Source organism: Garra rufa, chromosome 5, assembly GCF_049309525.1.
Source record: "Garra rufa chromosome 5, GarRuf1.0, whole genome shotgun sequence".
NCBI lineage: Eukaryota > Metazoa > Chordata > Actinopteri > Cypriniformes > Cyprinidae > Garra > Garra rufa.
The window spans coordinates 20,402,821-20,427,402 of NC_133365.1; the positions used below are offsets into that span (position 1 = coordinate 20,402,821).

General features: G+C 35.2%; 1 protein-coding gene across 1 annotated transcript in view; it reads right to left on the reverse strand.

Annotated features, from left to right (window-relative positions):
* col27a1b (collagen, type XXVII, alpha 1b) overlaps window positions 1-24,582 on the reverse strand; it is a 101,008-nt gene that overhangs the window by 6,864 nt on the left and 69,562 nt on the right. The window contains exons 24-58 of the mRNA XM_073841093.1: window positions 24,108-24,152; window positions 23,959-24,012; window positions 23,696-23,749; window positions 21,823-21,876; window positions 21,175-21,228; window positions 17,212-17,265; window positions 16,121-16,165; window positions 15,157-15,201; window positions 15,025-15,078; window positions 13,355-13,408; window positions 12,885-12,938; window positions 12,581-12,634; window positions 10,248-10,301; window positions 10,012-10,119; window positions 9,584-9,637; window positions 9,363-9,470; window positions 8,997-9,050; window positions 8,772-8,825; window positions 8,513-8,569; window positions 8,357-8,410; window positions 7,298-7,351; window positions 6,905-6,958; window positions 6,728-6,781; window positions 6,534-6,641; window positions 6,314-6,421; window positions 6,115-6,222; window positions 5,573-5,626; window positions 4,827-4,889; window positions 4,680-4,733; window positions 4,557-4,592; window positions 4,165-4,182; window positions 4,035-4,070; window positions 3,121-3,147; window positions 1,428-1,493; window positions 121-289 (exon numbers count right to left, since the gene is read on the reverse strand). Coding sequence (XP_073697194.1) covers window positions 121-289; window positions 1,428-1,493; window positions 3,121-3,147; window positions 4,035-4,070; window positions 4,165-4,182; window positions 4,557-4,592; window positions 4,680-4,733; window positions 4,827-4,889; window positions 5,573-5,626; window positions 6,115-6,222; window positions 6,314-6,421; window positions 6,534-6,641; window positions 6,728-6,781; window positions 6,905-6,958; window positions 7,298-7,351; window positions 8,357-8,410; window positions 8,513-8,569; window positions 8,772-8,825; window positions 8,997-9,050; window positions 9,363-9,470; window positions 9,584-9,637; window positions 10,012-10,119; window positions 10,248-10,301; window positions 12,581-12,634; window positions 12,885-12,938; window positions 13,355-13,408; window positions 15,025-15,078; window positions 15,157-15,201; window positions 16,121-16,165; window positions 17,212-17,265; window positions 21,175-21,228; window positions 21,823-21,876; window positions 23,696-23,749; window positions 23,959-24,012; window positions 24,108-24,152 — 2,173 coding nt within the window. The remainder of the gene's footprint in view (window positions 1-120; window positions 290-1,427; window positions 1,494-3,120; window positions 3,148-4,034; window positions 4,071-4,164; window positions 4,183-4,556; window positions 4,593-4,679; window positions 4,734-4,826; window positions 4,890-5,572; window positions 5,627-6,114; window positions 6,223-6,313; window positions 6,422-6,533; window positions 6,642-6,727; window positions 6,782-6,904; window positions 6,959-7,297; window positions 7,352-8,356; window positions 8,411-8,512; window positions 8,570-8,771; window positions 8,826-8,996; window positions 9,051-9,362; window positions 9,471-9,583; window positions 9,638-10,011; window positions 10,120-10,247; window positions 10,302-12,580; window positions 12,635-12,884; window positions 12,939-13,354; window positions 13,409-15,024; window positions 15,079-15,156; window positions 15,202-16,120; window positions 16,166-17,211; window positions 17,266-21,174; window positions 21,229-21,822; window positions 21,877-23,695; window positions 23,750-23,958; window positions 24,013-24,107; window positions 24,153-24,582) is intronic.

A 24,582-nucleotide genomic window follows, 5' to 3' on the forward strand; every position in this document is an offset into this window, starting at 1 on the left:
AAAACAAAATGAATGATTCCATTCCTATCCTAAACTGCAACTGGTTATAAGCTACCATAATTGGTGGTGTTAATGTAGCTTTAGTGATCATTACAGAGCTGAAACAATGAAATATCTCACCATCCTTCAACCTGTGCTCGCATTCAAAGAGATCCCTGCACATTCTGGTCGGATTCTCCTGCGTTCCCAGGGGATTCTTGATGCTGTGGATCAGAGTGCTGAGGTAGTGAAGAGTCTTTAAGATCTCGGTTCCCTGGTCCAGCATTGGAAAGTCAGTATCTTCATACATCTGTGGATTGGAATGAAACAAAGTCGAGATGGTCAATGATGTTTTGCTGACTAACTGTGAGTGATTGCGGGATGATCATAATACTAACTTTGTTAGTTATTGAACATTACTTGATACCCAGTGCTCCAGACAGCACATAAAACTTAAGCTAGCACCATAAGAACAAAAAATTGATTTAGAAATAATTTAAATTATAAAAAAATAGTAAATAAATATTGCATAAGTCCTGACATAATGTTTGTTTCTCTAACCTTCTATCAGTGTTATTACAGTAGGTTGCCTATATAAATGTATGCATTTTAATTAGGGCTGTACAATTAATCGAAATTCAGTTTTGATATCGATTTCAGCTTCAACAATCATATAAATACAGTATTAATTTCACATGCATGACTTTCATAAAATGGGACGTGCTTGATTTATTAATGTTTCTTTGATGAAAGAAAACTTGCGCTGTTCTGTGTATGCGCTCAGAGACGGAGCAGAACACGGACATGTAAAGTTATCTTTTAGCTCAAGGTACGCGCCTAAACGGTCAAATACACGCAAAAATATTTCAAAGTGAGGCGCTTGGTGATTATTCATGTAAAACCTTGTCAGTTACGTCTTAAATGATCATAAACAGTTGAGAATGAAAATACGTGTGTAACAGTATATTGGATCCGTTTGGCTTTTAAAGCAGCAACAAATATTCCTTCTGCCGTCTCTGTGCTTAATAGTAATAAAACGTAAAATACAAAGAGAAAAATCGCTCACTGCTCTTGAATGAAGGACTTTTTTAGTTTTAATAAGAAACAAAGCATGTTTAATTCTTACAGTGAAGACACACTGTTTTATTTTACATTCAAATAATTACATTCAATTTCTGTAGTAGACTACTTTAAACTTGCATAAAAGTATTCCGTATTTTTTTCCCCTGTTGTATTGGTATATTTAAATAAATCACTAATATAAAGTTTTGGACCCAGTCATAATCGTGTAAAATAATCGTGATTACAATATTGATCAAAATAATCTTGATTATGATTTTTGCCATAATCGAGCAGCCCTAATTTAAATTACATAAAAATGAACAGTAGTAGTGAAGATGCCACAGAACAGGCCAAGTTGACACATTTTGAACACTGTTGGCACTTACCTCGGACCTTAATGTAGAGCGGGAATCCATAGCAATGTGTAAAGAAGCACCAAGGGCCTCATTTTCCTAAGAGAAAACAAAGCAGAGTATGAATATAAACAACAATGAAGTCGTTATTTTAGCTTTCTTTGCACACAAAAAGTATTCTCGTAGCTTTATAACAATTAAGGTTGAAGCACTGATGTCACATGGACTATTTTATCAATGTTCTTACTCCCATTTCTGGGCTGTTTAAACATGTCAGTTGCATTGCTGTCCATGCAGGGTCAGAAACTTTTGCATTTCATCAAAAAAATCTTAATTTGCATTAGGCATATAGGAGGTTTTGGGTTCTAATCTGTCCATGTCTAATTTTTTCCCCCTTTTTTAGGGTGACCATATGTCCTCTTTTCCCCAGACATGTCCTCTTTATGGACTTGAAAAATGTGTCTTGCCAGGATTTCTAAATCGCCCAAAATTGCTTTCTACAATCACAACTCAGTGTTTGAGTTTTTGTATTTAAGCCTTGCGTGGGACTGTTTTCTTAATCCCGCTCCTGCAAACATTCTAATATTAAATATAATTTTTGAACATCAGGGAGTCGCTATCATTATGCAAAGTATTTAAATCACTTTGGATACAGTTCGTGTTGGATGTAGGGTTGCCATATCCACATTTTTTCCACTGAAGAGCCACAAGAGAACGTTCTGTCACTAAAAACATCACAGTGAACATTCAGCATGTTTTTAAAAACAACAGATTTCAGCGAATGACAGAAACTAATGTCATGTATGTTTCATCTGCATCAGGTACATCCTTGCCGCAAGATGTTTCAAAAAAGTGATGGGGATAATATCGACCATGACAAAAAGTAAAAAAGTACGCCTATGCGGGTTTGAAACGACATGAGGGTGAGTAATTAATGACAGAATTTTCATTTTGGGTGAACTATTTAATGTAGCACCATCTAGTGCTGTTTTTATAATACTAGCCCTTGATGTACAGTACTCTACCTAGTGTTTTTTTTTGTGTGTGACAACAATCACTGTTTGTCATGGTCTTGAGGCTGCATATAGGAAGTAAGTACGCAAGACTGTCCCAGATCTGATAAATGCCAAAGTTCAGGCCCCTTAATGCACACTAAATCCACACTAAAACTCAAACTCACATGGCCCAAAATGTTTATATAAAAATAAATATTTATGCAAAAATGTTACATATAATTTGGTAGTAAATGTAAATGTAAACTGTAGCACATTTTATTGGTGCAGAGATGATTATGTATTTTGTAAAACATTTCCAGCTGTTTTTAATAATTTAATTAGAACCCATTGAAACGTTCTACAGACACCTGTGGTCTTCATGGCCACTTGAACACTTAAGAAAAAACAATGGAAATATGTAATGTAAGTGGAAAAGAGATCACAAGTATGTTTATTGGGACAGGCTCATTTTTTTGTTTTGTAACTTTGCTTTTGCATCCTGAGGAAGGCATTATTTATACTCTCTTTTTAAAAAATGTTTTATTTAATGAAATAACCAGTTGAATATAGGCTTTTTAAAAAATAGTTTGAAGTGTGCTTTAGTTCATTGTTATTTTTTTCTTTAAAGTAGATTACATTTACATCATAGCATCTGGAGCTTTGATATGTTCTAGCTCTGTCAACATTTTTTTTGTGTCATAGACTTAAATTTATACACAAGACATACTTACATGAGTAAAAGATATACCAGGAATCCCCTACAAACCAATGAGAGATAGAGAAATTGAAAGCATAGATTACAATGAGCTTCAGCTAAATGCAATCTAACCAAGACATATACACTATATTGCCAAAAGTACTGGGACACCCCCTTCTAATGAACAGGTTTGACTAATTTTGTAATTTCCATGAGTACAGGATTGTATGCTTCAAATTTTACAGTTTTGACAGGACCCTCTTCAATTCTTACATGACAATGCCTTTGTGCAAAGGCAAGAGAAATGATTAATTCAGTCAGTGTAGAAGAACTTGACTGGTCTGCAGAAAGCAAAGTTTTAATATCAGTTAAACACCTCTGGTGCGAATTTAAATGTAGACCTTGAGCCAAAAACTCATCACCAAACACCAATGACTCGTACATACACTATACGGACAAAAGTATTGGGACACCTCTTCTTTAGAACAGAAAAGGCACTTCCAAAACTGTGGTAACAAAGATGGAAAAATTCATGTATTTATAAATTGTATTTCCATCTCTGTTGCAACCGTTTTGGAAGTGTCAAAACTGTAGCCATAGTTACAAGTCATTGGTGTTTGGTGAAAGTTCAGCTGGGATTAGGACTCTGCTATCTGCAGACCAGTCAAGTTCTTCCACACTGACTGAATTAATAATTTCTTTTTGAACCTTGCCTTATACACAGAGGCATTGTCATGTTAGAATAGAAAAGGGTCCTGTCAAAGCTGTTGCTAACAAATTAGAAGAACACAATCCCCTACAATATCATTATATGCTTAAACATTAGGATTGGTACCCATTGAAATTACTACAGTAGTCAAACCTGTTCATTAGAACGGGGTGTCCCAATACTTTTGGCAATATAGTGTATTATTCACATGATTGATAAAATGCATCAAAACTACTTACTGGAGGTCCAGGTGGTCCACGAGGACCTGGAGGTCCCTAATAGAGGGTGAAAGGAACATGTTTATGTTGGTTAAATAGTATCACTTTATTTATCTAAATGTAAAAGGACTAATAACATTGGGAAACATACCCTGGGTCCCTGAGCACCCTATTTAAAACAAAGGGAGAAACAACAAAAATATTATTTTTATTAGGGAACCCTTTTCAACCAAAACTCCACTTCTTTGTTCCCTATTATGTAAATCAGTACATCATGGACTTAAATTATTAAATTATCTCCAACATGGTTACAAGATTCCCAGTGACTGAACGGTTGAGTGCACAACAATTTTGACAATATGAGAAAAATAGTTGGCTCCTTGGGACATGCACTTACAACTGAGTGGACTGAGACAAACCTTTAGACTCTCATCACAGCATGAATGGAGATCATACGTCAGGAAGTTGAGCGGCTATGCCAATGGACATCTAACATAAAAGCCACGCAATATTATAGGTTCAGCATTTCAAAATGATTCTTACCATTTCCCCTCTATTTCCTTTGTCTCCTTGTGGTCCCTAATAGAAAGAGAGGAAGAGGGGGATGTTATTCAGAGTAAGCACCAAATTAGAAACCACCAACAATGTGATTCAGATCATACGTACTGGGTTACCAGTAGGGCCAATGATACCAACAGGTCCGATGGATCCTCGCATGCCCTTAAAAGAAGAAACACCTACAGTAGTTGCAGATCAAGAACTCTTCATTTGTCTATTTTGTGTTTTCAGGACAGTTCTCACTGTGGTACTTACCATTAAACCCTGAGGACCCTTTGGGCCCTGGATACCCACTGGGCCAAGGTCTCCGGATGGCCCCTGTGAATGACAGAAACACTATTTAGTCAAAACAGTTTGGCCTTAATCTTATAATTTAGAAAATCATTACTTCACGCAGCGTTTGTTTGATTATACTGCCTGAAGCTGCTTAAAACAGCTATATTTCATCTTAAGCAACAGTGCTTGTACAGCTGTAACGAAAAGCCATCCTGCATTTGTTGGCTTGAAGGCTTAGGATTAAATGAAAAGTCAACAATAACTGCTTTCCTGATAAATTGGATTCTGGTGTGTCATATAAAAGTGCACTGTCTTTTCAGTTTACACTTCTCATTAATTATAAAACCAGTCACTGATATACTTTATGCAAGCATTTTTAAATATTATTTATACTTTATGTAAATAGATTTGATATGTGGTGTAATCATTGCATCAATCAGTTTCTTTGATAATTTTGGCAAAATTGTGTGAAAATCATCAAAGTATAGAATAAACAATTTTTCTTCTTTATTGCTACATTAACATGTAAAATAGGATATTCATCCAGAAAAAAACACAGGTAGGGTCTCTATATGGCAGTTTATAAATGAGCATGGAAACATCTGTTAAAAAAAGGACACAAAAGACTGGTTTTGTGGTCCAGGGTCACACATTAAAGCAAACAGGATGAATTTTGATCATCAAAACATAACAGGTTGACTAACAGCAGTTTGAGGAAAGTTTACCTTTGGCCCAAACATTCCAAAAAATCCAGGTAATCCCTGTTCACCTTTATCACCCTAAAGAAAACATACACAGATGATACATAGATGAATAAAAAAAAACAGATAACAGTAAAATGGAATGTGGCATTATTCATCATTAAGTGTTAAAGAAATGGCATTACCATTCATTCATCAACTGTTAAATAGACTGAAAACATGCAAATACACTACCATTTAGAAAGTTTGGTGCCAAAATAATACTTTTATTCCGCAAAGATGCAATAAATTGATCAAATGAGATTTATAAAGCATTTATAATTACAGTTTCCACAAATGTAGACAACAATAAGATACATTACTTAAGCACCAAATCAGCATATTAGAATGATTTTGGACACTGAAACTCAAAATAAGGTATTATAATGAGCTGTGTAACAAGTTACTGATTTTAATAATTTTTTTTGTTTTATTCTTAGAGGTCTATAATTTAGGCAAGCCTAGATCATTGGAGTAACATTCATTTGTGTGTTTATCCATTGTCATAACCAAGTAGTAATACTTACAGGTTGCCCTTTGACCCCTCGGTCACCTTGTTTTCCAGGAAATCCCATTCCTCCATTAAATCCTCTTTTGCCTGGAGGTCCAGTTTGGCCAGGGGTGCCCCTTTCACCCTAAGTCAGAACAGAGAAATATTGTTATAAATGCAGATAATGCTGACACACAAACATAAAGAACAGATTACTATCCATATAAGTGAGGTACCTTTGGACCAAAAGAGCCTTGAATTCCTGGCAGACCTGGTACACCTGTGTTTCCTTGAGGACCTGGATTTCCAGGTGGACCAAAATCACCATCACTTCCATGCTCACCCTAATGTGCACAACAGGGGCAAAACAAACCAAAACATCACAAACAACAAAAAGCACCTAGGTGATTAAAAGTGCTACACTGAGAACATTGAAAATTACATTCATTGTCTTACTGGCATTCCTTTAGCTCCATATTTTCCAAGAGCTCCTTCTACACCAGGACTGCCCTCATGACCCTCACGACCAACAACTCCTCTGGGACCAGGAAGACCAACCAGACCCTGGAAGAGAAATACAGCTGTTTATATTAACATCGGTTGTATGTTCTGTCACTGAACTCAGTTCAGCGTGTAAGAAACTTACTTACAGGGGACCCTCGATTTCCAGATTGACCACGTGGACCGTTTTTGCCTTTAGGACCCTGAATAAAAACATTTAGTCTGTTTAGATGGCTATTATATGATTTCAAATAAAAGCCATGTGTGCATTTATATTTAAACAAAACAAAATTCACAATATGTTCGTGTTCATGGTAAAGTCTTACTTTATTGCCTTTGGATCCTTTAGGCCCTGGAAAACCTTTTGGCCCTGCATATCCCTGTGGTTACAGACAGGGAAAATAATAATCAGATAATACATGTTTTATAGCTCATCTTGATTACTTTGAATAAAATAAACATACTAAATTTAATTTTTAAGCTTTACCAAGTCAACATTTCTTATTTTAATTTACTTGAAGTCAAAATAACTTAAACTAAAACCTAATAAAAGCTATTTTAAAACTAATAAACTAATACAAGTGACAAGAATAGACTATAAAATGCAACAAAATATAAGAATAAAATCTAAATCAAATTATTAGCAAAACTATAACAAAACGTCAATAATACTAAAATAACACTAGTTTAAAGATGTCATTATTTGTAGAATAACTCACAGGGTGTCCAGGAGCCCCAGAGTTTCCTCTTTGTCCACGAACACCTTCATGACCCTTAAGATTTACAAATCGAAATTCAAATTTTGATATGTAAAGTATATTTAATGAGTGAGCTATGTTGGAACGGTCTAAAAATGTCAAAAGTTTACATACACCTTGCAGAATCTGCAAAATTATTTTACCAGACAAAATGCATGCTATTTTTTATTTAGTACTGACCTGAATAAAATATTTCACATAAAAGATGTTTACATATAGTCCACAAGAAAAAATAATAGTTGAATAATAGTTGAATTTATAAAAATGACCCCGTTCAAAAGTTTACATACACTTGATTCTTAATACTGTGTTGTTACCTGAATGATCCACAGCTGTTTTTTTTTTTAATCATGAGTCCCTTCTTCAGAATTTTTTTTGCAGAAGGTTCAAACACTCACTGATGCTCCAGAAGGAAGCACAATGCATGAAGAGCAGAGGGGGTGAAAACTTTTTGAATTTGAAGATTAGAGTATATTTCACTTATTTTGACTTCTGGGAAACATGCAAGTATCTTCTGTAGCTTCTGAAGGGCAATACTAAATGAAAAAAAAAAAAAAATTACAGGCAAAATAAGAAAAATGTACGTGTCTTCATTTTGTTCAAAAGTTTTCACCCCTCTGGCTCTTAATGATTCTTTTTTCCTTCTGGAGCATCAGTGAGTGTTTGAACCTTCTGTAAAAGTTGCATATAAGTCCCTAAATTGTCCTCAGTGTGAAAAAATTGATCTCGAAATCACAGCTCTGGATCATTCAAGTAACAACACAGTATTAAGAATCAATGTAAACTTTTAAACTGGGTCATTTTTTATAAATTCAACTATTATTTTCTATTGTGGACTATATGTAAATGTCTTTTTTATGTGAAATATCTTATTCAGGTCAGTACTAAATAAAAAATAACATGCATTTTGTATGATCCCTCTTACTTTGCTAAAATAATTAACATTTTGCAGATTCTGCAAGGTGTATGTAAACTTTTGACTTCAACTGTATATAAAATAAAAAGCAAATCAAAACTCACTGGGTATCCAATTTCGCCTGGTTGTCCCCTTTCTCCTCTATTGCCAACAGGTCCCTAAATCCCAGTAAAAACCAAACACATAGATCAGGTTGACATCCAGAATTCTCCTCCCCAAAAAAAGCAAAAATGTGTAGTTAATGTAGCGGACTGACTCACGATGTCACCTAAAGGACCAGGTGGACCTTCAACCTTCCCGTCATCACCTGGCTCTCCCTGAAAAGCATAGAAATTGATTTCAATATTGATTTCTACCTAAAACAACATTTGTAATACAAGAAAATTTACTTCCGATAGCAATTTTTATTTTTGGAGAAAGATTATTTGTTTTATTATGCAGATACAAAAAACACTCCTTTGTTAGATGTCTCAGGATTCTGAAACAAGATTCTACTTTTAAGGCATTTTTATTGTTTACCTTTTCACCTTTTGGTCCTGGGGATCCTATTGGACCTTGTGGTCCTCGATGACCCTACAGTAAATGAGGAAATAAAAGAAGACATAGTGGAGTGTGAAACCATTTTAGTGCTCAAAGACAAGTCAACTAGCTCTAACAAGCCTTATTTAACTTAATCTAATTCTAAGGTTTATGCTGATGTAAAATATAGTCTTATAAGACATGTCTATGTTAAATAACACTTACTGTATATCCCACTAAACCTAGTTCTCCTTGCTGACCCATTTTCCCTGGAGCACCCTGAAAAAGATGAAGTTAGTTTCAGATAGCATAATCAGAAACTGCATTTTTGCCAAAACAAAAAATTAAAAAATGTCTCTCTACAATATTTTCTTTGGTGTATTATGACTGTATTATGGTCTGTCAATGATGTAATACACAATGGTTAAAATCAAACAATATATCTCTGGCAAAGGAAAGGATATTTCAGAGAAAAGCATTTGTAATTATTTATTTCTTCTTTTCTTATCACTAGACCTTTGTAATCAATGGACCTTATGTCATTTTAGTTTGCAAAACACTGACATTGATCATTTAAAAATAATTTTTTACCATAAATCCAATAGTTCCTCTGCTTCCTTTTGGCCCGATGAAACCCATGGCACCTAGTTCTCCCATTGGTCCAGTCTCGCCAAGGTGACCCTGATGGCCTTTGCTGCCCTGAAATTAATTTTAATCATCATTTATATTCTACATATGGAAACACACACACTGAGAGTACTAAGAGTAAGTGATGGCTAACCATGAAAACTAAAATGTTAAAGATAAAATACCTTTTCTCCAGGTTTTCCCCTCTCACCAGTCTTTCCAGGTTTGCCCTCAGGGCCCTAAAATTACATTACAGATTTGACACACTGGAAAAATGAATAGAGAGACATCTCTGAATGAACACATTCAGTACTGTTCAATTATTTAGAGCTACCACAAGGAGGTGTAGTTCATCTTTGCTGTCATCCAACATCACTCAGTCTTCAATAAAACCTTAAAGCATGTGCCACAGCAATAAAGTACTCTAGAGTGAAACAATTTAAACCAGTTCTGCTGAGAAACTGCTGAAACTAGCCTAAGATGCCCAAAACTCTCAAACCTGATACAAGTGTATTTTTCACTGATAAAAAAGCAAAAACAATGTGAGTGTGATACACTTGAAAACCTCTGGAAAACTATCAGTTATTTCAAAAAGAAAAAAAAGAGCACACACCTTGACACCTATTAAGCCAGGATCGCCGAGACTGCCTTCTGTTCCTTTAAATCCGATGATTCCCTTTTCACCTGTTTCTCCTTCCATTCCAATGTCACCCTTTTCACCCTAGAGATAACAACACCTAATTAAACTTAATGTAATCTAAGCAAGAAACTAAACATAATGCTTACGGACATTTTTAAATAAAGTGATTACATATGAAAAAAAAAAAAAGCTTTGGTATTTTTTCTGACCTTAGTTCCATCAGGGCCACTCAGACCAGCCTCCCCATCAAGTCCAGGATCACCCTAAACAAGAACTTCATTAAAAAACATTCACTGAACTACTTTAATAAGACACAAATATGGAATTTAATCTGGGTAGATGCCATATTTAGCTTGACACAAATGAAAACAAAACTGTGAAGGACAAACATGTTGAGTTTCTAGGTTGCATCTGAAAACCATCCCTTGTAAGAAAGATGTGTAGTTTTGCACACTTTTATAAAGAGCACTTGTTACAGAAACATACTTAAGTGTGAACTGAATGTAATGTTATTTTACACTTGATTGCGATAAAATAAATATGTGTTATAGTTTAAATTAAATTAAATGAGGTTAGCTGCATTTTAGAGGACTTAAATATATCTATAAATAAATATGTAATTATACATTTGTAATAAAGTTATAATTTACTGCTTTTAAAATATATTTCCTGGATTATTGATTAACACTACACTTAAAATTATAATCAAGTACTTTAAATGTGCTTTAATATGTCAACACATCAAAACACAGTTGAGGTCAAAGGTTTTGCAGAATCTGCAAAATGTTTATTATTTTACCAAAATAAGAGGGATCATACAAAATGCATGCTATTTTTTATTTAGTACTGACCTGAATAAGATATTTCACATAAAAGACATTTACATATAGTCCACAAGAGAAAAAACACAAATTTTGGGGGTTTTCAGCATTTTTGTTACCTTTTCCAACAATGACTGGATGATTTTGAGATCCACCCTTTCACACTGAGGACAACTGAGGGACTCTTGCATGCAACTATTACAGAAGGTTCAAACTCTCACTGATGCTTCAGAAGCAAACAGGATGGACTGAGAGTTGGGGAGTGAAAACTTTTTTCATTTTAAGATCAGGGTAAATGTAACATATTTTGTTTTCTGGGAAACATATCTTCTTAAGATTCTGAAGGGCAGTACTAAATGAAACAATATGATATTTAGGCAAAATAAGAAAAATGCACACATCTCCATAACGTTCTAAAGTTTTCACCCCCTGCTCTTACTGCATCGTTCCTTCTGGAGCATCAGTGAGCTTTTGAACCTTCTGTAATAGTTGCATATGAGTCCCTCAGTTGTTCTCAGTGTGAAAAGATGGATCTCAAAACCATACAGTCATTGTTGGAAAGGGTTAAAATACACAAAAATGCTGAAAAGCCAAAAAATTAGTGGGACCTGAAAGATTTTTCTGAAGAACAGCGGGCAGTTTAACTGTTCAGGACAAAGAGACTCATGAACAACTATCACAAAAAAAAACAAAAACAAAAAAAAACACCCCTGTGGATCATTTAGGTAACAACACAGTATTGAGAATCAAGTGTATGTAAACTTTTGAACGGGGGGTCTTTTATGTGAAATATCTTATTCAGATCAGTACTAAATAAAAAATAACATGCATTTTGTATGATCCCTCTTATTTTGGTAAGATAATTAACATTTTGCAGATTCTGCAAGGGTATGTAAACTTTTGACCCTTATTTGTAAATACACTTCTTTAAAGCACAATACGATTATTAAATCATGATTTAAAGTGTTCTTTAATGTAAAACTTCTAAAAACTTTTTTTAATATACTTGTAAGATTTGAAACACACATTCAATATAATTAAGCACACTTAATTATAGTACATAAGTACCTTCAGTCCACATTAAAACAGTGTTTTTGTCAACAAAAACAGAGCTTTTTGAAAACGCTCTTAAAAGTGGATACATTTGAAAATGTCGTTTTTGCATTGTAGTGAAAACGGAGCTATTTGAAAATAATGACACATGCTTAGTCATGTGACGCATATTATACCGATAGAAATCTATGTTTATACCGGTTTTGTGCTTGTAATGTGCTATTCACTTACATTGTACACTCTTCATATCAAATACCTACAAAGATGAAAGAAAATTTACTAGCAATATTGCTGTTTGTGGTAAAACATGAAGGGAGTTGTGTTTTAGAACAAACATCGACCTGGACACATCAGTGAATGGTAAGATCCATCCGTCATATCATCTCAGTGAGCATTTCTGATGCTTTATGCATACGCAGTAAAGCGAATTTAACTCTTTTTCTGCATTTCAGTGTGGATGAGACACTTTTTGGAAAGCGCTTGAAAACGCTGGCGTGGACAGACAGCGTTTTAAATTGAAAACGCTGTTTTCAAATGTATCCGGATTAGATGTAGCCTCAGTGACTGAATGATTGCACACCGAGGTATACGACAGTCAAACCCACTGAACTGACAATAATGGCATCTCTCCAGAATAAAGTCTATTATGGCTAGCAAAATGAACCTACTCGACGTCCAATCAGGCCTTGCTCTCCCATATTCCCTGGAGATCCGACTGCACCCTAGAAAGTGTGGAAAAAAGTTAACATTCACATTTCAGTATAATTAATTTGACCACTTTTATAACAATACTGAGAGATTCTCAAACAGCACAATTATTTACATCCAAATGTGCTTTGTATAAAACATCTGCATATGATCAAAGTAACCTCACTATGGTAAATTTTGGATATGACATCATTACACAGCCGCTTCACCACATTAGTCAGCATTCAGTACCATGCACAGTTTAAGATAACACAGATGTTTCACCTTCTCTCCTGGTTCACCTGGTAAGCCCTGCTCCCCAACCTTCCCAGGTAAACCCTGTTAAACATACCAGGAAATGAATGAATGTGGAGTGTTTAGCTTTCTGAATCTTACTACAGTCTTTAGTCCCTCTCAGCTAAGAACATGTGGGAATAATAGACAGGTAATTAGAAACAAAGGGACAATGTGGGACAAAATCTGTTTCTTATTTCGGTTTCATTCGTTAAACTATTTTAATTAACAAAGCCAAGCTAAGTGTTTTCTACTGCCACCTGAGGACATTGTAATTGTATACAGGAACCAAAACAAATTTGGCATTAACTGTTTCTTTAAACACCAATGAGGAGAGTAGGGCAGACTAGAGGGGTACAATAGGAAACAACACAGCTGGAAAGGCTTGGAAAAATAGAAAACTTGTCTAATAATGCTGAGGTACAATATGAAACATATCAACATTATGTCAAGAATCTTACCACTGCTCCAATCTCACCCAATGGACCTAATACTCCCGGTGGCCCTTGAGGACCCTATTAAGAGACAGAAGACATTTGGCTGTGATGTCAGCTACTGAAACAATGATACACATCTGAACACTGTTGTTCAAAAGTTTGTGGTCAGTTAGATTTGGCATTAAACTGATAAAAACATGACAGTACTTTATAATGTCATAAAAATGTCTTTAAAAAAAAATGCAGTTTTTTTTGTTCATCAAAGAAGCTGTAGAAAAAAACACCACTGTTGTGGTTTCCACTCTTGGGTAAGCAGGATAACTGTTTCCATCATTTATAGTAATGTTTATTGAGCACCAAATCAGCATAATAAAACAATTTCCTTAGGAGCATGTGACACTGAAGACTGGTGTCACATCACAAGAATCACAAGCAATAATTTGCATTTTAAAATATTTGAACAGAGTTATTTTTATTATCCAATATATCACAATATTACTGTTTTTACTGAATTTTGATCAAATAATTACAGCCTTGGTAAACTTTAAAAAAACATTTTGAAAAATCTCATTGACTCCAAACTTTTGGACAGTAGCATATGTTAACTTGAGTTTTAGCATTGCCATTTAATGTGGGTTGGCACATCGTCTCTGTAGTTTTCAAGCTAAATTTTATGTGGATTTATAGTTTGATTTAAACATGACATTTCTTTTCTTTCTTCTGAGAAAACATAAAAGAAGATATTCTGAGAAATCTTTCAGTGTTTTTGTGCAAACAATGGAAGTCAATAAGCAGCAAAACCGTTTCTTTCATTAACCTACTCGCTACACCTCTGAAACGACTTTCCAGATCATTGAATAATATTATCCAATAGCTAAACAGCTATTTACGCAGCAAACTCTTGTCCAAACCAGACTTCATTCTGGTATGAAACAGTAACTTATCCCTAATCACTTAATTCCAGATGGATAAAATCAAGTCCTGTTTTGAAAATGTTGTTTTACTCAGGAATAAATGCTACCATTCGCTGTGTCACATCTCATTGACATCATTAAACCTGATATGTCACATGTAAAGCCACCAATTTAAAGAGATAGTTCAGCCAAAAATGAAAATTCTGTCATTAATTACTCAGGTTGTCTAAACCCGTAAGACCTTCGTTCATCTTCAGAACACAAATTAAGATATTTTGGATGAAATCTGAGAGCTTTTTGACCCTGCAGCAATGCAACACACACAAAAAGGACATAGTTAAAATAGTCCATGTGACATCAGTGGTTCAACCCTAATTTTATAAAACAATTTCTTCAGTCTCAGTCTCTGCTGTGCATTCATGAGAGTACCACGACAATGTTCTTACTACCTTTCTGGGCCTTGAACATGTCAGTTGCCTTGCTGTTTATGCAGGATCTTAATTTGTGTTCTGAAGATGAATGAAGGTCTTATGGGTTTGGAACGACATGAGGGTGAGTAATAATGACAGAATTTTTATTTTTGGGTTTTGAATTTATCACTTTAAATTGATCTGAAGTGCAGAGGGGAACATAGTCAGTGATTTAAAGCTTACATTTCAGTCTGTTTCAAAAGACTTGGAATAGATGGACTGCTTTATGAAGCTTGTATGGTGTTTTTTCTGGCATTTTGGAGCTTAACAGTCCAAGTCCTCATTCATTATATATGAATGATGTACTTACAGGTTCACCTAAGATGCCCTTTGCTCCAGGAGGTCCAGTTGGTCCTTGAACACCCTAGAAAATTGATAACAAAAATCTGTATTTGTGGACATTTAACTGATAAAAATGTTTATTAAACGATCAGTTACTCACTGGAAATCCCGTTGGTCCTGTTTCACCAGTTTCACCAATTTGACCCTAATAAACAAGAGAGAATCTCAGTGCTACAGCAGAAACACACTTAAATGCTTGCTATCTAAATGACCACCTATCCTATAAGATTACTTTTTGAGTTAAACTGCATTGTCTGTTAAATATTTTGTTGATCAGTTCTGTAGCTTAATCATATATAGGTACTGAATAAGAAGACATTATAACCTCTTCCACACAGTTATAATAGTAAATTGTAAATGGTAAAAACAAAAATTTGCTATTTAAAATTTTTTCAAAGATGTTCCGTCTTTTTACCGGTAAAGCGTCATTCACACATGACTTTCAAAATACCGGTAAATTTTGTGACTAAAACAGCTCTAAACAGCTATGCCCCTCTCTGTGCTGTCTTTGTAAACATAGAGAAGTAAATGTGGTCAGTGTTTTTGTTGATGTTTTAATTTTTGTGTCACATGTTCACAGTCATGCAGTGCTTCTGACCTAGAGACATTGTATTAGACGACTTCAAAATGAAATACACAGTGCAAAGTAAATGTGTCATCTGAGTCAGAATGTTATGACTGGCCTTGTCCATGCTCATACCGGTAATCCTTCTGCTTTCACAAACAGCATCATCCTGGCAATTTACTGCTAATGTTACAACTTCCCTTTCTGGTAACTTGCTGGAACAATTTTACCAGTATTTTTAAAAAGGTCACACATAATCTCTTAATGGTAATTGTCCGGTAATTTACCAGTAAAGACTTTATATGTAAAAGGGGCTTATGAGTAAAATGCTAATATAAGGCACAAAATCTTAGCACTTTCTGAAGACCTGAGCATCAGGTAACCTCAAACTCCACAACTCTGTTCAGTCTGCAGTAATATCAAGCTGACTGTTTCAAGTACACATCAGAAGACATTTGGAACCCAAGAGAAATAAAACAAATAAAACATTTAATTTTACCACTTGTCCACTGAAACCTTGTTTTCCCGGGGGACCTTCAAGGCCCTGCAGAAAGAAGACAGAACCCAAAACAGTTACTGACTATTTTCCATTGCAACAAGCAAGTCAAATTATTCTTTATTCTGTTTGATCAAAACAAAACCAAGTATTTTGGAAAAGTTTTGGGACCAACTTTCAATGCACTCTATTTCCAGCATTGTAAGGTTGATAAAAATGTTGTGCTGACAATTTAGATGCGTTTCATATGTTGTTTTGTTCTGTGGTAGGGAAAATGCAGTGCATGCCAGCATGGAGGAAGTCAAATACTTCATCTTTGAACACAGCACAGCATTACAATGCTGCTTTCAACATGCACTATTCAATTCATTTTGAAGTAATTGACATCTCACGAGAATAAAATTATGAATAATTACTAAGCTAAATGTTTTAAGATCTCAAAATTAAGCTGTCAGTAAAAATCAATATCAAATTAGTCATATGCAGCTCTAATTGTTCTTAAACAATTGTAAAAACAAGGAAACAGTAATTTAATACCATAAAATTTAATTTAACTAAAAGTTTGTGAGTAAGTCTACTAAGTATAAGTAAGGTGACTAATAATAATAGTTTAAAGGGATAGTAAAAAAAATAATAAACATTCTGTCATTTATTACTTTACCTCATGTCAATCCAAACTCTTTGTTCATCTTCAGAACACAAATTAAAATAATTTGATCAAATCTGAGAGCTTTCTGACCCTTTCTCTGACTCTTTTGTTTTCTTTGCGCACAAGACGTATTCTAGTAGCTTCATAAAGTTAAGATTGAACCACTGATGTCACATGGATTATTTTATCGATGTCCTTACTACCTTTCTGCACCTTGTGCGTGGTACTTCCATTGCGGTCTATGCAGGGTCAGAAAGCTCTCGGATTACATTAAAAATATCTTAATTTGTATTCTAAAGATGAATGAAGGTCTTACAGGTTTGGAACGACATGAGGGTGAGTAATTAATGACAGAAAAATTATTTTTAGAGTGAACTTCTAATCAGTATCATCACTGTAGGATATTATGCAATAACTCTAAAACAATCTTTGCTGAACATTTCACCTTCATTCCCATCGCTCCTTTCTCTCCAACTGGTCCATCCGGCCCCCTCGCGCCCTGTGTGAAACATAAAAAGGTGGGACTGGCATTAAAGAGCAGACACATATGGGTGTAAAAAATAATTAAGTAAACAGCAGAGGGCACACTTGTTCAAACAAAGACATGTTGAGTTATCAGCAGAGCTACACTGGGTCAAGAGAACTAGTTACGGTTATCACCTTGTGTAACTAGCAGATATACAGTATGCCATTTAGACAAAGTTTAACAAACCTATATGACATATAGACATCTCATTCATTTGTATGCCTTATGATCTTGAACGAGTCAAATTTCCAGCTCACCAGGGGCAAAAACTTGAATAAATGCAGCTTTAAAGACTTCTGTGAAACATTAGCCTTTTCACATCATGGAAGTTCAGTTAGAGTAAAATGGAAAGCTGCCATTATATTTCCATTGTGATGATTCATAAGCCTTATGAAAAATGTAGAGCCACAGCTGGGTGATCTCTGACTTTGAGGGATTTCTTTGTCTGGAAGGTGGAAACAGTGATCAATGGGGATATTATGATGGGTGCAACCACTGTGGCTTCTGCTGAAGAACAGACCTGAACAGCACTCGCTTTTGAGGGCCAGCGAAACACTGCCGCCACTGTTCTTGTGATCTGATGTCATTCAGGAAACCTTTGACCTTTCAGGGGCTAATGACAACATTTGGACTGATTGGAATCAGGCCTTGACAGAAACTACAAATCATAAAAGGGGGTAAAAATAAAACATCCTTTAAGGGATCTTTCTTGATCCCAATTCTAAATAACAGCCCTGTCCTTGTTTCAATGGCTTCAGATGAATTAAAGTAGCATTTTTTTTATTCTAAGCTTATATACCCAAATAATTTTTTCCAAAAAAACTATTACTGAGTCTGTTACTGTAAAACTTGTTAGAGTTCCAGTAACAGGTTAAAAAAAGGTAAACAGCGTAATTTTTTTGTCCCACTAGCATCACCAAATTGAACTGCAAAAAATACTAGTTGCCTGAACATTCTCTAGTCTACCATTGGTTAGAAAGCTTAAATCACTAAAAATCACATTTTTGGTTGAGTCAGTGTTGCTGTGTTGAGCTGATGGGGATGCGGAACAAATTTTATTTATTTATATATTTACAATTAAATTAAGTTCCCACAGGTACGTTTCCGTCATGAGATTAGGTAGGCGAATTCAGTTTACAGCACCTAGCAAAAACACATCTGATATGCATTCTTTCATAATTTTGGAAGAGTTTACAAATCTTTTTTTTTTGGAGAAAAGGTACATTACCATCTTGATCTGACTAAAGTGATTTGCATAAGATTTAAGATTCTGAGTTGATCTGACAGCATATCTAGTGAACTTTTAACTTTATTATTAATATTTATCAAACTACTTTTAATTTGTCTGAGCGGTATGATGACTTTCTATTCCTCAATAAATTAAATCAATATTGGCCTCTAAAAGAGCAGTGAGATAAATGCACATGTCTATGGGGGCATTTAGAAAACGATGAGGCTCAAATCCCAGACCTCCACATTCTCCATCAGTGGTAATTCAGTCCTAACTGCCGTTCATCTTTTGTTTGCTGAAGGATTAATGTTTCATTTGTAATGGTGAATTTAGTCCATGAAATGTGTTTTTGTGATGTGAGGAAAGACAGTTATGAGTACTGAAATTTCTGATGGGAAGCTAGAAAGCTATTAGGGAGTGTATTAGCACATTATACAACCTGAACTTGTGTGAAATTCATTAAGAGCGAAGCTTCAATGCAAAAGTCCACACTAAATCACAACCCTATTAAGTTTCCTAATGCATGTTCCTGGTCGTACTGTGAACAATTTATCAAGGCAGGTTATTAAGAAAAAATAGAAACAAAGTTCTATCATGGCAACTCTCTGAAGACTTTAGCATGGTAATGGATATAACAAAGTTAATGTATTTGGCCTTGGCAGAATAGATATATATAGCATATATACAGCAAATATAATATAACCCGTAGCAGATCTATACAGGTGGAGCTGGGGAGGTGGAGGGTTTCAGAGGAACTTTACCAGTCATTTAAATGTAAAGTACTATGTCCGACAAACATACGACAAACATCATGGAGGAAACTGACAACACGCCAACAGACAAGACAGAGAAGATTACTTCTGATATGAAACAAGGTCTCAGCTTTCAACTGTTTTTTTTAAAGAAATTCAAACGATAAATAACGTTTTGTGGTTCTTTAATGTGTCATGACAGATCATTGTAAATGACATATGAATCAATCGTCTTTCATATTTACTTAAAGCACAAAATAAACATGAATGAACATCAAAACGTATTTTATTTCCACCGCAGAAAGACGTTAATACACAACGTTTTTCAAGTTTAGGTCCATCAACGTTAATCAACTTCAACTTCAAAATCAACCTACATTGCTGCAGAAGTACCGACCCAGTGTTTACAAAGTGAGTGTGCAAAGAAGATCAAATGCAGTTTACAAAAATACGTAAAACAGCGATGTAGGGTGATTTTGAAGTTAGAGGAGAAAATGAGATGGAAGTTTTTTGACATAGCCTAACTGTCTTGAACTGGAGTGCATCGCAGAGCTAGACAAGACAAGCATTTGTGGTTAAAAAGTGTATAAATATTAATTTATTTAAGAAAATGACTCATGGTTTTGTTAGATAAGACCCTTCTTCCTCGGCTGAGATTGTTTAGAGCTCTTTGAAGCTGCATTTAAACTGCATTTTGGAAGTTCAAACTCGCAGTCACCATAGAAGTCCACTATATGGAGAAAATTAATCAAATGTTTTCCTTAAAAAACAATTTCTTTACGACTAAAGAAAGAAAGACATAAACATCTTGGATTACACAAAAGTGAGTAAATTAACTGTATATTTTTGTTCTGGAAGCGAACAAAGGATAAAAGCAATCAATTCTATTTTTTTCTTCATTTTTTTTCTCATTGTATATTGTGATTTTTAAATGTGTCACATTACAGAACTAAAATTGGTGCAAATGGTATTCATATTGCCTTGAAGAGTTTCTCAAGTGTTCTTATCTGCTGAGAATAGTAATAAATCTGACATCATTGACATAATCCCGAAACTTGGGACTTTCCCATCAGTACTTGAACTCTTTAGCAACCCCCACAGGTTCCCATTACCCATAACACCAATAACCTATGACACATCCACACGGCTAAAATTCGACTTTCGCAGTGATTGTAAATCCAAAATAGTTCAAGCTGCTCATGAGTATTGCCACTTCTCTACAACTGATGGAAGTCTGTCCTCTGTTTGCCCCCAACTCCCGTGGCTCGCTTTGATTCGGAGCAGAGCCCTGTGGGTGGCTCCTTCATTGTGATGGTATTGTTTCAGTTCTAAAGAAGCCTAACTGCAGCTGGACTTTATTTTCTATAGCATAATTAATGTGAAGTAGATTTTTTTCCCAATCAGTGATTGCAAAGGCGGTTCGTAGACAGTATCATTACTCATAGTTGTGGGGATAATATTAAAACACAGGAATTTGAACGTAAAAGCGGTGTGTAATTTTATCATTTTAATTAGTTTTTAATAGTAATGTAATCAGAGCTGATGCGAAAATACCATCTGTCAAGCTCTTCTGCCATGATACTGTCATTGAATGTAAACAAAGAAAATACAGCCCAGTATAGCTTCCAGTAACCACTGCATCAGCAGGATGCAAAACTATCCAAAGATGACAGAACTATATGCCAATGCAAAACTCATTACAGTCCTATGTGAACTGGAATCGTTTTCCACTCAGTAAAAACTACTGAGTATACAGTGGTAATCATCTAGAGAGGTTACCAAAAATACATTAATGGCTTAGCTTGAAAATTACACTGTTTTACTGTTAATTCCTAAACATTCCGGCTTTCCAAAGCACACGTTTATGCATTACTGATAATCAAAATGATCAGTTCTTACCCTTCCGCCTTCGGGTCCTCTGGTGCCGCTGATGCCCCTAGACCCGGGAGGCCCCTGAAAACACAGAACAGAGTCCTGAATCAGGCCACAAGAGTACGTTCACTCAGAAATTCAGTTAGAGCTGGCAAGAGTCTTTGGCAGGCAAACAAACATCACTTGACCCGGTTACAACTGCAGGGTGAAAACTCTGTCCTTCAAAGAGCAGTGTTTATGTTTGTACTCCGCTGCACTTTTTGCCCTCCTCACAGGGTCATCTGAGTGCCTCCAAAAGGTATTTCCTGCCAAAGGCTTGCATGACATCAACATTTGTGGGAATTGAGCAAAGAAGCGCAGTGAGTTTCATTCTGTAGGACCCAAATTACGCTATCAATGTGCATGGAGAGCTCTAATGAGAGAATGCTGTGCAGAGGTCAAATTTTCATTTGATTACTGAATAAAATGAGACAGACTTGGCCTGTTGTGATGCTTCTGTAATTTGGATTTACCTAGAAAGATTCAGACCAGATGATTGCATGAAATTTGGAAATTACAACAGAAAAGTAAGACACAAAACAGAGCTGTGATCTGTGATGATGCTTTGTGCAGAGACTCTTGGCCAGGCATAAATAAAGTCAGTTTATATATACTAAATATGTAACAGTGACTTACTGGTGTACCTGCTGGTCCAGATGGGCCTCTCTCACCCGGGGCCCCTGGGTGTCCCTAAAAACAACAATCACAAACACATCATCATAAAAAAATCTATATTACAGGCAATAATCTCTAATACCTTGAAACATTCATAGTCTAATTGTATTTATTTGGTTGTATTTGTTTTATTGTTTCGTTTCAGTTGTATTACTATACATCATTGTAAACTTGGTGGTGTGGTAATTTAAAAAAAGAAAATCTATTACTGTTATGCCATTTAGTGAGCAAAAATCCTTTTATACAAGGATTAGATCACTTATAGAATAAACATTTCCTAATCATTTACTCACCCCCACGTCATCTAAGATGTTCATGTGTTTCTTTCTTCATTCAAGAAGTATTTAAGATTTTTGAGATAAACATTTCAGGATTTTTCTCTATATAATGGACTTCAATGGAAGCCAATTGGTTTCAATGCAGCTTCAAAGGCCTCTACACGATCCCAGTCAAGGAATAAAGGTCTTATCTATCGAAACGATTGGTTCTTTTGTAAAAAAAAAAAAAAACTAATTTAAATACTTTTTAACCACAAACGTTAGTCTTGCACTAGCTTGACTTCACGCAATACGTAATCACGTTAGAAAGGTCACGTGTGACATAAGCGAAAGTACCGACTCAGTGTTTACAAAGCGAGCGTGCAAAGAAAGTCAAACGCCCTTTACAAAAAAAGGTAAAACAACAATGTTGGATAATTTCGAAGTTGGAGGAGAAAATAACTTTCCAAAGTAATTATGTAATGTGTGAAGTCATAGATGTGCGCATTTGTGGTTAAAAAGTATATAAATGTTTATTTTTTTAATAGAAAATGACCGATCGCTTTGCTAGACAAGACCTTTATTCCTCGGCTGGGATCGTGTCAAGCCCTTTGAAGCTGCGCTGAAACTGCAATTTGGACCTTCAACCCATTGATCCCCAATGAAGTCCACTATATGGAGAAAAATCCAGGAATGCTTCCCTCAAAAACCTTAATTTCTTTTTAACTGAAGAAAGAAAGACATGAACATCCTGTATGACATAGGGGTGAGTAAATTATCAGGAAATCTTTATACTACTCCTTTAATGGCCTTTTAAATCCATTTAAAGTGTCTAAAAAAATCCTCAACAAGATTTGTTTTCACTTGTTTTCTTGCTTTCAGACAAGAATGCATTTATTTTTGTCTTGCTGTACTGGCGGAATTTTCACATATTGCACTTATAAAGTTAAAGTTAAAAACATGTGAAAAAAAGCGCCAGTGTAGCAAGACAAAATTCATCAAACTATGACAAACTTGTTGCGGTGTTGCCTCTCAAGTAAATTTATTTTGTTGAATAAGGATGTTTTGCCCTGAAAACACAACACCAATTACTTTTTAAAAAACATTTTTTTTAAAGCATAGAAGAAGCAACTACTATGTTATTTGCTGGCAAGCAATTAACAATGGAAATAAACTATTTTTTTTGCGGTGCTATGGGCAACAAATACATACAGACAGTTTTGAGTGTTATAGGAACTACTGAGAAACATTGAAATGACGACAAACCTTCTTGGAAATACTGGAAGGTTGGTGTCAGACCTCTTTGGAGTGGCTTGAATTTGGTTTCAACTTTGACATTGTTCCCAAACCACTTTGCACAGTAAATGGCTACAATTTCCTTATGTCATTGAAGTGGAAATGACTCTTGCAGTGGTCTAGCTGATTATCTCATGAATGGAAAATTGCTGATGAGGCATTTTCCCACATACTACTAGTTTCCAACCATTGTAGCTGGGTGAGTTACAGTGCCTGCTCAAGGTTAAGTGGGTATTAGAATTCCCCTGAGAGCAGAGACGAGATCCAGACTTACTCCTTACCATCGCTCCCTTTTCTCCAGGTGGCCCGGGCAGACCCATCTCACCACGATCTCCCTGAGAGCACAAGAAACACATGTAACCCAAACAACACAGCTGAAGATAACACTAACATCAAGGAAAGACAACACCGACTATCATACAAAACCAACATAAATTTCTGATGTTTGATTTAAAACACATGCCATAAATAAACAACCAAGATTAATGTGAATTTAACATGATTACACATGGCGGAGTGCTGTGAAAGCTTATAATCTACTGACCTTTTCTCCAGGAAACCCCACCTCACCAACAGGTCCAACAAAACCAACAAGACCCTATTGTGGACAATAAAAAAGTATGAAAAAACAAGTTTATAAACTCTAGATCAAAACACATATAAACATAGCAGAAGTATACAAAAATCCTTTACCCTCTCACCAAGCATCCCAGGATTTCCAGGAAACCCAGGCTCTCCCTACAGCAAACGGACAATATTTGCATTTCAAAAACTCACTTAGATGTTAATTTATTCTTTAACAACATACACATTATTGGAAACAGAAAAAGTCAAGGGTGTTTCTTCAACTATAGCAATATATTAGCCATAATTAGGTTTTATCCAACATTAGTGTACTTGTTTACCAAGGAGACAACAGTGTCAATGCACATCTTGAAATTAAATGTGATTTGTGAGATTAGGAAAAACTGAGGCAAATATCATAAATAGACAAGTTGTCATTTAGTCAAATTATGCACAATTTGTAAAAATATCACTTAATTGTGTGTATTGAGAGTATGCATATTAGTTATAAAATTAGCCTTACATGCTTCAGTAGACTAGGAACCTGGGTGTTTAGACTTGTATGGCTTAAAATAATGTAAATGATGTCTCTTACTGAAATATG